Genomic DNA, 14,416 nt, shown 5'->3' with positions numbered 1-14,416 from the left:
CAAAGGCAATGGTATACTGATATCTATTACAACCATTATCAAGAATAATTGATCCTGAAAAATCAATTTATGTAATGTTTTGCTCGTCTGTTGTTAAGAAACATGCAGCTCTTGTATTGTTATTGTCATGTTCATATAAGAGTCGTTCAAATATGAGGATTGTTTTATTGGTAGCCATAGTGGCAACTTTGCTGCAAAATGATGGTTTCCTTGTTCATATAAATGTTTAGCATGCCACTGGAATTGGCATTGATTAATGTGTCCTAGAATTCTACAATTCTTCCACATACACAAGTCATGTTATTTAACTTGAAAGGCAACATAGCAAGTCAAACAGCATTTCATACCGACTTAAATATGGCTGAATTTGGCAAAAATATCCAAGAGCAAAGAGCGTATGGTTAGATTGGCTGCTTACTGGGTAAAAACGCATTCGAAATTAAAGCAAATGATGGTGTAAAAGGCTATTTTGTACTGGTAATGTTGCACGATGGGTATTCTCCAAAGGAATTGAATAAAGATCTTAAAAGATGAGCCGTGACCCGGCTGACCATAACGGCAGGCTCTGATAAAGATACTGATACTGTCAAATACATAATATTTATTGTGGGACTTAAATAGACATTTCTGCAAAGACTCAAGCTATAACGATAACGCACCGCTGCTTCCACAATAAAATGCACAATTACATGCTAAACGTCTTTCGAGTTATTCGACACTTAATAAGCTGAAAAAAATAGATGAGCTTTGGCATGGGTGTGTTGTGATCTTGTTTTAATGAATGGTTCACAAATGTTTAAAAGTAACATCTAATTTTCAGCATTTTTTTCATATTATTTCTTATATTAGAGTGGCATGCCGGATTCAGCGGACGTATGATACTTCGTGATAAAGACAACACGTCCAAGCGTGATGGTGAATGGATTCGTGTTAACACACTGGCGCACTACGCAGTGGCCGACCAAAGTAACATGGCCCTCGTAGATCCACGGAATGCTGAGCTCAGTCAGCAGGAGGATTATGGTACTGTAGATTGTATTAATTTCACAAGGATTTAATTATGATTGTTTTGCTAATCAATCATGTAAGGAATTGAAGACCTGACAAAGTATTAAATTTACAGTTACTTTTAAACGTCATAAATTGGCAAAAAATAATAAGTCACAAAAGTACCAAACGAAATAATGCAATCTACGTCTTTTTATTACCGTTAAAGAATATTACCAACAAAATTGTGAATCTAATTTAAGTGAAATTATAGTCTCTGGATTTAATTTAAAGGATATATAACACACTTTGATTATAAAATCGATAATTTGGAATGATAACAAAACAAAATTTTGTATTGCCACAATTTTTATCAACCGCGTACGAAAACATAACTTGATCATTTTGATGCTGCACATAAGCTTTGGAATTATATAAAGGAGTTATCGCCTTCCTCATCTCTTCACCTGTTTGAATGTTTTGACAACAAAAATATACATGTAGTTTACTATTTTAGTTTATGTTATACCCTTTCTTATCTCGTACTACAACCATGCTAACTTTATATAAATTATACAGGACAAGAATCCCCCCAAATTAACACTTATATCTATTTACAGTGAACTTGGCACAGATTGACCCTGGCTTCGATGTCAACAGTATGGGGTCAGACCAACCGTTGACGGCCGAGTGTTCCACTTCGCATGACGAAGAAAACCCGATGGAACTGAAACAGTGGCACTTGGTATTTAATGTTAAACATCACATACATTTAGTAGTTTTTAATTGCAGGTTACGAGTCATCAAATGATACACACATTAAGCTCTGAAAAACAATAATAGTAAGCGAGCCTTTCGCACGCTTTCAAAAATATTTCCTGGGTGCTTTGAATATAACTGTGTATAATGTGACAGATTCTTTTTAACGCAAGCCTTCTCCAGTATAAACAGAAAAAGGACCAACCGGTTTTACTCGTGCTGTTATATTGATTTATTTACGTCGGGTTAGTTAATGTAACCAAAAATACATTGAAATACCATATATTTTTTAAAACAGTCTAAAGATTTAATGATTGTGCTATGATATTTTATAATATATACCCTGAATAGAAACAGAGTCATAGTATTTAATTAAATATGTAAGTTGAAGAACTATTATTTATAATAAAAAAGGATTTTTGTCTTATGTTGCCTGCTTATAATTTAAATATAACATTAAATTTAAGTTAAAGGATGATGATGCAAACAAGAAGGAGAAATCTGCCATTGATGAGCTGTACTTGAACAGGCTTATAACAACCAAGGTAATTGTTATATAATGGGATGTGAATCACTACTAAAACCTGAACATAGCGTAACATTATTCACTTAACTGACAGCGGTGTTTGTGATAACATAAGCCCAAGAACAGTACAATTGTCAAAGGGCAAGGGAAAAACTCAGTCTGCTTATCTGACTGGGCAAGTCAAATAGAAGATAAGTTGTCAGCAGAAACAAGATCAGAAATATTTTTCATGGTTTAAGGCTTAGTTCGTGAATTAAATAATGAAATTTTATGTATTTTATATAATCAAATAGAAATGGATCTGATAAAATGTTTTTATTCGGTCGATTAAAGTGACTCCAAAATCGAACGTTTGTCTTGTGTTTTAGGTGATCTATTGACCGCTTTTTCATCTTGCGAAACTTGTATTTGCTTACTATTGAAATGTCGGGTATATTTTATAGAACCTGCACCAGTACAAGCATTCATACCTAAGTCAATCTTAGTAACAAAAGTAGCACTTTGGTATATGATGCTCTTGTTTTATTGAGGAAATAAAGAATGGGAATCACATTCAATGATTTTGACCTACTGAGCTTAAACATTTATTTGCATAACGTCTTAAGTTACTTATGTTTTATCATTTTACCACATAACGTATAAATTGTGATTTACATGTAATCTACCCCTATGCACTATGACTAGGTAAAGGAAATAAACCGTATCTTATAATGTCGAAGACATGTTATACAAACCTACTTCTTTCCGCGCAGTTGTCACTTGTGAAGTACATTGATGACTTGTTCAGCCTGGTATTGGAGAGCAGCAAGTGTCCTCCGCCTGTCAAGTTCCTCTATGATTTCCTGGATGATCTTGCAGAAAAACAAAAAATAGATCCCGACACACTACATGCGTGGAAAAGCCATAGGTAAGCCTAGTAGTTTGCTGAAAGGAATGATGATCGTCGTAAAAGCTTGTTCTTTTATTAGCATACTACCAGGTAACATCATTGCAAATAATATGCCTTCAAAATATATGTTATATAGACTTATATGTATTAAAGCATGCACGAAAACATGTTATGCTCTAACAAATATGTTGTTTTCACATTTTTTTTAAAAATAAGTTTAACATATAATTATTTTATACAATACTTATGTGAAAAACTTCAGAAACAAGCTCAGTAGCCTAAAGTTTAAACATAAACCCTGTTTAATGGCACTGGGTAAACGCCAAAGACATAGAACACAAAAACAAAATATTACACATGAGAAACATGGAACAACTGCAAAAAACTCTATAAATAGCACAGTGCATATATACTATATAAAAAACTAGGTATGTTTATCAAGGATTGTTAGGTACCGCCTTGGAACGGTCAGTAAAATGTAAATTTACTGGGGATACTTAGTGTAATCATTTATTTTCGTTGGCATGAAATTTTGTGGTTTTCTGAAAATTTACATTTTCGTGGGTATTGATTTTTGTGGTTTTTCATTTTTAAAAAAAAATTAATCCGAAACTGCGATCATCCTAAGTTGTTCGAAGAATCTCCACGCGCTGTGCATGTGATTTTCGTATTCTACGTCACACCGTTTATGACACCCTCTAGAGTAGTACTACATGCAAATTAGTGCATGTACCCATGTCAATTATCGATTTAATTGGAAATTAAGGTCATAAAAGAAGATGTACCCTGATGAGAGATATAGTTATGCATAACCATTTAATGCCAATTAAGAATTTGCAAACTGTGAAAACACCGAAAAGTTGCGTATATTTGAGTAAACAATCAATGTAATTGGTTAAATATTTCATTAAAGAAAAATATCGAGTACTGATATTCAACACGCACATAAAAGACACAGTGAATTGATTTGGTAAAAAACACAGTGAATTAATTTGGTCTATTATTTGTTAAAGGCAGATATAATATATTAGCAAAACATTAACGGTACGATATATTTTGAGATCGGTTTTTACGCCGTATACTGCCGTATACTGAGATCTCTATGAAAACTAGACTAGAGTATGTTCATAACATTGCAAATGAAAACGTGAATAAAGGGTCTATATTTCGTGGGATTTTGAATTCGTAGATCACACAACCCACGAAAACCACAAACATTAATGTCCCGCGAACATTAATGATTTCACAGTATTTGGAAAACGTCAGCCTAAAAATGATCATGATAAATGTATTAAATGATTGATCCATGTACAGATACTATTTGATTTTGCAAGTTACTTCATTCGTATCCGGCTATCCTCTGCCGGTCCTTTTTGACATCATGGACGGCCGTAACTACCTAACAGAGGTCTTGAATGTAATCCACTGCTTGAATTGGTTTGTATTCTCAAATATTCTCCTATGTTTTGTCTAGCTACTCCATTCGCATCTGGGCCATGCTTATCAAGACACCGTCAATTCTGTTCGATATCAATGCCCCGTCCTATGTTTCGGAGAGTCTGGATGTGATCAGTCAAGTCTTCATTGAGAGCTTCAGTCGCACGGAACAGGCCGTGTCAAAGGTTGAGAAAGCTTTTATTATTAAAATTCTTTGGGAATGATATTTGTACATTTTAAGCTTGCTTGTGGCACATGTAGCAAGGGACAAGTCACAAGAAAGACAGGTTTTCAAATTTATTGACATCTGCCTGCCACTTGTTTTTATTTGATCATTTTTACCTTTTTATAATATCTGTTAAAACTTTATGTATAGTGTAATTTGGATCATCTATTTTACATATTAGTAACGCACGCAAAATAATTTCAAATGCTACCTGATGACTTCAAAATGACATGGGGACAACAGGCATCAATATTTAACATTGAGCTTTCCGAAAAGTAGCATGTGGGTCGGCTGCCTGAATAGATTTACTCCGTAATGTTATTAATCTGTAGGTACCAATACTTGGTTAACCGTTATGACTTATGTCATCTAAATAATTTACTATGGACAAAGGACATACGAATTAGCTGAATTTTAATATGAATAGATCACCACACCAATCTGGGCTTAATGTGTTTGTACCTACATGCAAATTAGCGGAAAAACCTTTCTCACTGAATTCCGGATAACACCTATTAAAGGCAAATTGGTACACCACTGTAGTACATTATGCACACATATTACAAAACATATTGATGCTTATCTATTATGAAAATACTTTATTCTAGGAATCGCCAACTCAGAAGCTTATTTTCCGAAATGAGCTGACGAAGTTCAGAACACATGTTCAGGAGTTCTACAAAAATGTCAAAGAGAACGTGCAGAAACCCGATGATCTAGGACAATACCTGACAAGTATTAACAGAGTACGTATTCATTTAACCTGGTAGTTTGAATGGGTCTATCACCCAAATAGTTAAGGATTCTAATTACACCAAGACGAAAGTTGTCATGTAATGTAGGTGTCCACCTTTCACCAATGAGGTGGTGGATTCAAGTGCCTCAAGCGTGTGAGTTGTCTCTTGGTGTAGGAATCCACCTTTTACCCAAGAGGTCGTGGAGATTCAGCCCAACACGTTTGGGAGTGATGAAGTGGTGTAGGTGTCTACCTATCATCCAAGTGGTCACAGATTAGCGTCCATCCAGGGTGAGAGTGCTTTAGTTGTGAAGGTGTCCGCCTCTCACCCAAGAGGTCTTGGAATAAATCCCAATTAATGTTAGAGTGGTCTAGGGTTGTAGGGGAATAACCCCAGGGTAAGGGTGGTCTAGTTTTATGGCTGTATTTCATTCACTGAACACTTGCTCTACCAAGGAAACAAACCCTAGTATGAGTCTATGAGCAACCAACTTTCTTCTAAATTGAGCTTAATAAAATAAGAAAAGTCTAATCAACATGGCAAAGGAGACATCTCTCCGTTAAAGGATTGCATGAATGGTAGAGTAGCTAGGTATATATTCCTCAACAAAGGTCACATTTATAAATGTTTTTTCATGAAAGTTGGTCAGAATGTTTCTATTAATAATCTCTAAGTCAAGTTTATATCTGGGTCATGTGCGGTCAAAAACTAGATCATTAGGCTAAATCATAGGAAAAGCTTGTTAGCACTCTAGAGGTCACATGTATGACTTTATGTTCATGAAACTTAGTCAGAATGTTTATATTGATTAGCTGTAAGCCAAGTTCGAATCTGGGTCATGAACTGTAAAAAACTAGGTCACCAGGTCAAATTTAAGGAAAAGCTTGTTAACACTCTAGAGGTCACATTTATAACTGTATCTTCATGAAAGTTTGCCAGAATGTTATATTATTAATCTCTAAGTCAAGTTTGAATCCGGGTCATGTGTGGTCAAAATCTAGGTCATTAGGTCAAATCATAGCAAAAGCTTATTAGTACTCTAGAGGTCACATTTATGACTTTATGTTCATGAAACTTAGTCAGCATGTTTATATTGATTAGCTCTAGGGCAAGTTCGAATCTTGGTCACCAGGTCAATAATAGGAAAAGCATGTTAACACTCTAAAGGCCACATTAATGACCATATGTTCATGGAACTTGATCAGAATGTTATTCTTGATGATCTTTAGGTAGAGTTTGAACTGGGTAATCAGAGGTCAAAAACCAGGCCACTAGGTCAAATCATAGAAAAACTTTGTAAACACTGTAGAGGTTACATTCTCTCTTTGATCACCATGAAACTATGTCAGAATGTTTTGAATTGGATCAGGTGAGCGATACAGGGCCTTCAGTGCCCTCTTGTTTTTTAAGGTTATTTTTGTTTCTTTCAATGAACCGTTTTTAACACATTGAATAGATATAAAACTCATTAATGCTTGAGGCGTAGTACGTATGTAACACATAGTACTGGCTACTGTGACAATGAATCCAAGATTGATTCATATAATGTGATGTTATTTGGCGTACCATTTTCAGAACCAACAGGAAACTACTTTCAACAAGAACGCAGCACTTTACAGATTATACGAGCAGATCAAGCCATATACAGACGAGGTATCAGAACTTTATTTGATACATATATTTTTTAGTTTGTTTGTATAGGATTGTCTTGTTTTAGCTCACCTGAGCACAAAGTGCTTAGCGTTTGTGCTCAGCGTTGTGTTCTCAGCATACTGCCAAGACCAATGTCCTGTTCTTGTTGTTGTCGACTTATGCCCCTTTTTGACTGAAAAAAAACCCAACCTGGATAAAAGTAGACAGTTTGCTGCAATGTCCTGTTGTTTATCCGATTAAAAAAAATCCTTTTCGCATGACAATCCCTGTTAAGATTCTGTTGGTACTAAAATCTTTAAAACTCAGCCACAATCTTTATTAAGTGGATTATCGTTAGGCCGTTGCATTGCTTATGACAATGTTTTACTAATGTCTATTTTATTGATCATTGACTGGTTTCAATCTTTGAAAATATATCGTAAAAATTTGGTTCTGATTTCAAACACCTGTAGTGATATTTAATTGATTGTAGCTTACTTTATTATTTTTTTCTTTTATAGATTCTAGACGACCTGTCAATCTGCCAAGAGACCAGATGTCTGCAGTTGAACAAGAAGTTAGATGACATATTCTCTATGATGGAAGAATAGAAAGGGAGTTTTTCGGAATAGGGCAGTTTTGAACAAAACAAAGATATTTGATATTAGTGATTTCAGTTTAAAGGTGTTTGCACAAATAGTTGGTTCATTCAGTAAACAAGACAGCATTCCTTTCATGATAATTGTTACATGCATTTATTGAATTATACAAACAGAACGACCTTAAAGGCTATCATAATTTTATCTTCATGACATTAAAGATGTATATACATATAGTTTGTGTAAAGTGAAGTTGTTTTTATTACCCATAATGTACATTGAAACGAAGTATTATACAACAATTATGTTACACGTAAATATTTCTATGTATATGCATGTTGATATATTCAGTATATTGAGTTTTGTTTTATATGTAATCAGATTATTGACAATAAGGATTTATATATAGATTATTGCATTTAGAAAGTATATACATGAACAGTTTTTTTTATGATATCACGCATATTTAATTATAAATTGTGTAATTCACATGTGTGTGTTTTTCAATAGTGCTAGTATAAAGGTATATTTGATCATCTAGCTTTATGTATAAGCAACGCTCAATGTATTCTCAATTTTCTCTATTTTTATACTATCATTTGTGATTGATTTTGTAATGATAACTGTGTGATATAAATAATAATATATAGTTTATTGCTCATTTATTATATTAAAAAGTGCCTTTGTCAACGTCCCACATTTATCATACTGTATTGTTATGTATGCAAACATTCCCTTGACATATATCTCCACAAACGTGTACATTGTATTTATATTTCCTTCGATCATTGTGGGTTAGACTGATTGATATGTTATTATCTATTCAATGTTTGGTATTTTTTTATTTATTATAAGTAAATGAATCGTGTGAACTGTATCAGCTATCTTGGTGTTTCACAAAAGTAGCTTTATGTATAATTAATTTTTAAAAATCCGATTCTTACAAATCTGCTGATAAATTGCTGATAAAATAGAAATTATATCTTTTTCCAAAACATATATCCACATAAAGCCTAACTTATACTGCCTGTTTGACCTGGATAAGGTTTTAAATTCCTTTGATCTCGAATAGATTTTGCCGAAACTTTTTTTCTGCAATAAACATGGACGAGTAAATTAGTCTCATGGTCCATATTCATCAACAACCCGAGTCTGAGATTGAGGCCCACACTCACAATAATACATCATGTTCTTGCTTGTTTCTCACGAAGAGTTGAGTATTGAAAATGTAGAATTTATAACTTACACAGCAAATTTTCAACAAACTATTTTGACAATAAACTGGGTCCATAATGACCAATGTATTGAGATTGTCTAAAGTACATTCTAAAACTGCATCAGAAGAGCATTCGTTGTTCAAAGCATTGACTATTTTGTAATGAACACATTTTACAGTGCTATAAACTTATGAGTAATAATTAGAATCTCAGATTTATTTTGCTTCTCAGACTCGGGTTCAAGACGTTATTCACTAAAGGCCCATGTATGTGAACTTACATTTTATACTGTATATAATGATACTGTTTTCGAAACATCACACCGTTCTCATATCTATTGAATAACATCATACATAAATATATGATTGTGCCAAATCATTTTGATATCTCAAATATATATTGTTAGTTTAAAAACAGTTTTAATCAAATGTGTCAAAATGCGTACAATGTAACTTTGTATTAGAATTCCTAGCCATTCCAGCCAGCTTGCTTGTTCCAAAATATATCGCGCTACATACCAGAGCAAAGCGGTCTACAGCTCAGAATGAAAAATTTGAAACACCGATGTTATGTTATGTTATTCACTTGTTGATGTGATGGTCTCTCTATAATAAAATATATGTGGTATGTTAATTTCTCGTCAAAATTCGGGAAATCTTCATTAACTTAAACGCACTAAGAAAAAGTAATTGAAAATAGAAATATTTTGATCATCATTTTTATATCTTGTACCTCATTCTTTCTGCCAAAGTTATCAATTGCTTTACACAGATTTTATCAGGATGGGATATACGTGTACTGTTGTGATGCGGCGTCGTTTGCTGCATCATTGCGGCGTCAGTGTCACACACCTGTTCCCGATCAATAACATTTCTATTGTTGTGGAGTCCTTATGTTTTTGGTAAATGACTTATTTAATTTTGGGATCAGTCAGTCAAAGGTCAAAGACATGGTCACCTAATTGATATATGATGGATACCTTCGAATGGCGACACATCCAATTTGCCACATTCTTGATATATACTACTGTTGAACAATAAATATATCTGTGTTTGTAAATTCAAATTATGACTAATTTCTAATGCTTGCCCAAATGATGATGAGATTTTAGTTAAGTTTCATTTTTTTGTCTGAATGAAATCAACGTTAATAGCTTTATGTAATCGTTTGCAACGAAGGTTCCATTGATTTGATAAGATGTAATTTTCTTTTATATTTGTTTTGTTTTTATGTTTTTCGCTTGACTGCATAAAACTGAACTGTTTCTTTATTAACCTGAAAACCATTTTCGCCATTTTGTAACATCTTAACTGTATGCATCATTTCGGAATTTGCTTACAATACATTTTTTTTTAGCTTGATTATTCGAAGAATTAGGAAGAATAAGGAAAGCTATTCTATGCAATCTAGAGTCGGTGTCTACCTCGCCTTCGGTGTCACACCTTGGTTAAGGGTATGCATCATATATTGCATTTTAACATTAGATATGTTCTCCCTACTATCCCATCCACTTCATTAATTGAATTATAAGGATTTGCGTGAATGAACACTTACCGGTAAGTCGATATCAAATACATCATGTATTGCATTGAATCATACATTGACCCTCAACCATCTTAATTTATTAAGATAGATAACTCTGGCTGGTCTTTAATATACATTTTGACCCTTGATTATAAGATGTGGAAATTCTGGTAAAGGTTTTGCATTTAAGTCTCAATAACTGTGATTCATGCATGTTTCAATATAACATTTCAACCCTTTGACTTCAATGCGGCGGAGAAGTCGAGCGCGCTGTCCCTGACATTGTTTTTTTTAAATAATCGTCAGTCAATTGTACAGACCTGGATAATATATAATATCAAGAATTTCAATTGGATAACTAGTTTAAGTCACGTTTTGAATCGTATAGGCTACAAGTTATTAGTTTCGAAATAGGTAATAGAACAATTCAGAAATAACCATTGAAAAGCGACCACACTCGTATTACGTTGGTTAGATGGCACATTATGCTAAATGCTTGTTGTGTTTCACTCATGTTTGTTTTTCTAGTAATTCAGTGTGTCCTTTTATCAGTTTGTTTTCTTCTCGTTGATGTCAGTTGTTTGATTTCAATATAATGTTCAATATATTAAAAGTTCGAGAGAATTCCCTCTACTTCTTATATTTATCCTAATTGAAAATATTTATCAATGTTATTTTTGTGCTTGTCTAACGGAGTTCTTGTTAATTCTTAGACTTAAAAGGGTAACGTTCAAAAACTGTTAAGCTAATAAAATGTTTTTTTCATTGTTGTTTGTAAAAAATATCATCACATACCTCTGTACTTACATATTACTCTTTGCAATAAAAGTCTAACCCAAAAGCTTTGTTTGTTGAAAAGAGCATACCGAATAAAAGATACTGATTTTATGATGACGTGAACTAATCAAGCCCACATGAAGTCGTCCCTTAACTAGATTTTGATAAATCGTCACACAGTACAACATTACCGATAATTGATTTTATAGCACCAATAAGATAAGGATTATATATTTCGGTTGAGGTTTATCAAGTTTATAGCATGTGAAATAAAGTGTGCATTAATGTATTTGATATCACTAAATTGTAGGTCAACCTTCATCTGAACAATGAAATAAACATGGGACGACTTGTCCAAATTTAGGACGACTTCGTTATTGGTAAGACTTATGGTTGACACGATTTCTCTTGCATCCGACTTAATTAGAGAAACCAGAGATAAATACACGAACGGAATGGGGGATTTATGATGTCCATCGAAAGACATATGAATATAAATGCAACACATAATGTACCGTTTAAGCTTTGAAATTTACATATTTCATATTATCAAAGGTTAACCATAAATATTTCGTTTTGACGCATTGAGATGCTCACCGTAAGTTACATCCCCTAGTTGCGCTATTTCTTACGCCGAATCCTGGACACACCTGTTATTTTGCGTTGTTAATTCGTTTGACAGATATTAATAAGTATTAAGTGTGTTCAGATTATATCGCGTGCATTATATTATACTGATTTTCGTTACGCCGTGTTGACCTTTCGTTATATTCTCCCTGTGTCCGCGTCTGTTAAATGGTGCATATGACCTGTCTATGTATATTAAAGCACCACCCAAAAGAGATTTACCCTTTTCAATTTGTGTTTATACATAGTTTAACAATTATTAAGTGCTATTGGTTTTTAAGTTAGCGAGTGAACATAAAACATAAATAACCTTTATCCCAATTGCTCTTCAAAGAACAAAACAGAGCAGACTCTTGTTTCTGTCTCTGTGGTAAGAGAGCATCATTATATAACAAGCAATAACAATCGAATGTTATATCGTATAAATCATGTGTATCCATTCTAACACATGTAACACTCATGCCCGATTGCATTACATCGTTAATAAGTCATTGCTTTAGAACGATTACTCGCTCGCTTTAAAACAAATGATGGGACATCCTAATTATTGTATGATAGATAAATATCAATCTCTTAAATTTCATAAACAAAATTTGCGAATCAATTTTGGTTTTACCAATCCTTAAAAAGGAGATGATGGATCACGATGAATTCACATTACTTTCGTTTCATAACCGTAATCTGTGTTCACATGGTGCACATGTATGACATCAGAGACATGCTGTTAGATCAAATAAGTACCACCGTCTTTTATCGAAATTATATTTATTTCATTTTAACCACAGTTTTTCTCACAGTGATATATAAACACCAAACTTAATAAACTACGAACTTGCAACATCTTGCATGCTAACAACAATCCAAATATCTATGATGACAATTATTATAGCAATATGATATTTTGCCGCAAGGCCGATAAGTGTAAACACATCAGAATTTAATTAATCATTTATTATTTTCAACGGGCATTTTTGCTCGTGCAGGTAAAGGAACAGTAAAGAAATCGGCATTAACATTAAATGAAATGTTTGGGAGAAATATGTACTGTCTTTAAGTTTTTTACTGATTCACGTGACGGAATTGCAAATGAAACGTGTTTCATATTTAACATCGTGTTTTATCTATTTCAATTTGACTATATTTCAATGTTCATTTTTAAGCAATTAAGAGTACTTACGTGCAAATTTGTTTAACTTACTTTGTTCATGTTCATGCTACGACTTTGTCTTTTATGTAGTTTTCTGGATCTATTACCAACCTGTAATTAAATTAAATGCACCTTTTCATTAATATACATAGGTCTATAAAATGAAACACAAATATACATTGAATCGTTAACGTCATAAAAGTAAATTCAAAATAAAGATAATCACTGAAACTATTAATTCTACACGTTTTCATGTACATTGATGGCTGAACCACGTGCTCGCTGAAGTTAACCAGTGTTAAGCTCCAGTTAACGTTTCTCTAGTTAATATGCAAATTACCATGAGCGTATTTGTTTGGATAAAAAGTACCGTTCTTCCCTTGTGACATGAAAACTTTTTATTTAAAACACGTACACAATATATATTGTCCTGATGCAAGGGGGAATTGGATACAATGAAACCATGTATAACATTAAGATGCTATTTTAGATATAAAATTCATCATGTTTTGAAAATTTACAATTCTTCATCACATGCAGAACATTTCCATATTGTAAGTGTCCGAGGGTCTTGAAAATTTGAATGTTGAACTACATCACTCAACAAGTGATCAAAATCGAACGATCCACCATCGTGTTCCACGATGAAATCACATTGTTTTTGTTTGTGTGTTTAAATTTCGTTAATCACGACGTCTTGTCTTTCGTAGAGGCGGACATTGCGGTTGGGACCCTCAGAAGAGGCTTTAAAACATTCTTCTTAAGGGGTCCTTTGAAACATTTGAAGGGTTTAGACCTTATGCATGTGAGAATTAAACAGATTTTCACAAAGTGAAGCCCGGTTATCAAATTGACGAACGGTGTATTATGACGGGCGGCGGTAATTCAATCGTGGCGTTGAATAGCTTACGAGGGGTCAACATATTGTGACCAAATATAATATATTTACATAATTAATGGAATCCTTTCAAGGGACTGCGTCTTGGGCCGTTCATATAAATATATCTGAGAAAAAAAAGTTGAATCTCCACTTTTTAAATCAAAGTGTACACATCTGTAGTCTATGGCATAACTAACTATAGATCTACCTGCGCCGACATGTCATAACTATATTCTTCACTAATCCTTTTTACTACTACACAGGTGGTTGTCATGAGATATGTTGGCTAGTGTTCACATCTAGAGTCTATTGCATCAACAACTATACCTGTGCCGGCATTTTATTTTGTTCCCTCATCTGTTTTACGCCTTCACAGGTGGTTGTTTTAAAAACGTTTCCAGAGCGTCCTAGAACATTTGTGCGAATAAAAAAGCCGGTGTAAAAATAGCATT

General features: G+C 33.5%; 1 protein-coding gene across 3 annotated transcripts in view; it reads left to right on the top strand.

Moving 5' to 3' along the window:
- The window catches only part of LOC128217011 (plexin-A1-like), a 107,829-nt gene extending 96,455 nt beyond the window's left edge, over positions 1–11,374 (top strand). For all 3 annotated transcript variants that reach the window (XM_052923804.1, XM_052923801.1, XM_052923803.1), the window contains exons 31-38: positions 850–1,023; positions 1,608–1,732; positions 2,214–2,291; positions 3,025–3,179; positions 4,636–4,783; positions 5,433–5,570; positions 7,137–7,214; positions 7,715–11,374. In XM_052923804.1, the coding sequence (XP_052779764.1) occupies positions 850–1,023; positions 1,608–1,732; positions 2,214–2,291; positions 3,025–3,179; positions 4,636–4,783; positions 5,433–5,570; positions 7,137–7,214; positions 7,715–7,804 (986 nt within the window). In that variant the 3' untranslated portion in view covers positions 7,805–11,374. The remainder of the gene's footprint in view (positions 1–849; positions 1,024–1,607; positions 1,733–2,213; positions 2,292–3,024; positions 3,180–4,635; positions 4,784–5,432; positions 5,571–7,136; positions 7,215–7,714) is intronic.
- The last annotated feature ends 3,042 nt before the right edge of the window (positions 11,375–14,416 follow it).

This window comes from Mya arenaria, chromosome 14 (genome assembly GCF_026914265.1).
Source record: "Mya arenaria isolate MELC-2E11 chromosome 14, ASM2691426v1".
Lineage (NCBI taxonomy): Eukaryota > Metazoa > Mollusca > Bivalvia > Myida > Myidae > Mya > Mya arenaria.
The sequence above is the reverse complement of the archived record's forward strand: the minus strand, read 5'-3'. Positions and strand labels throughout refer to the sequence as shown.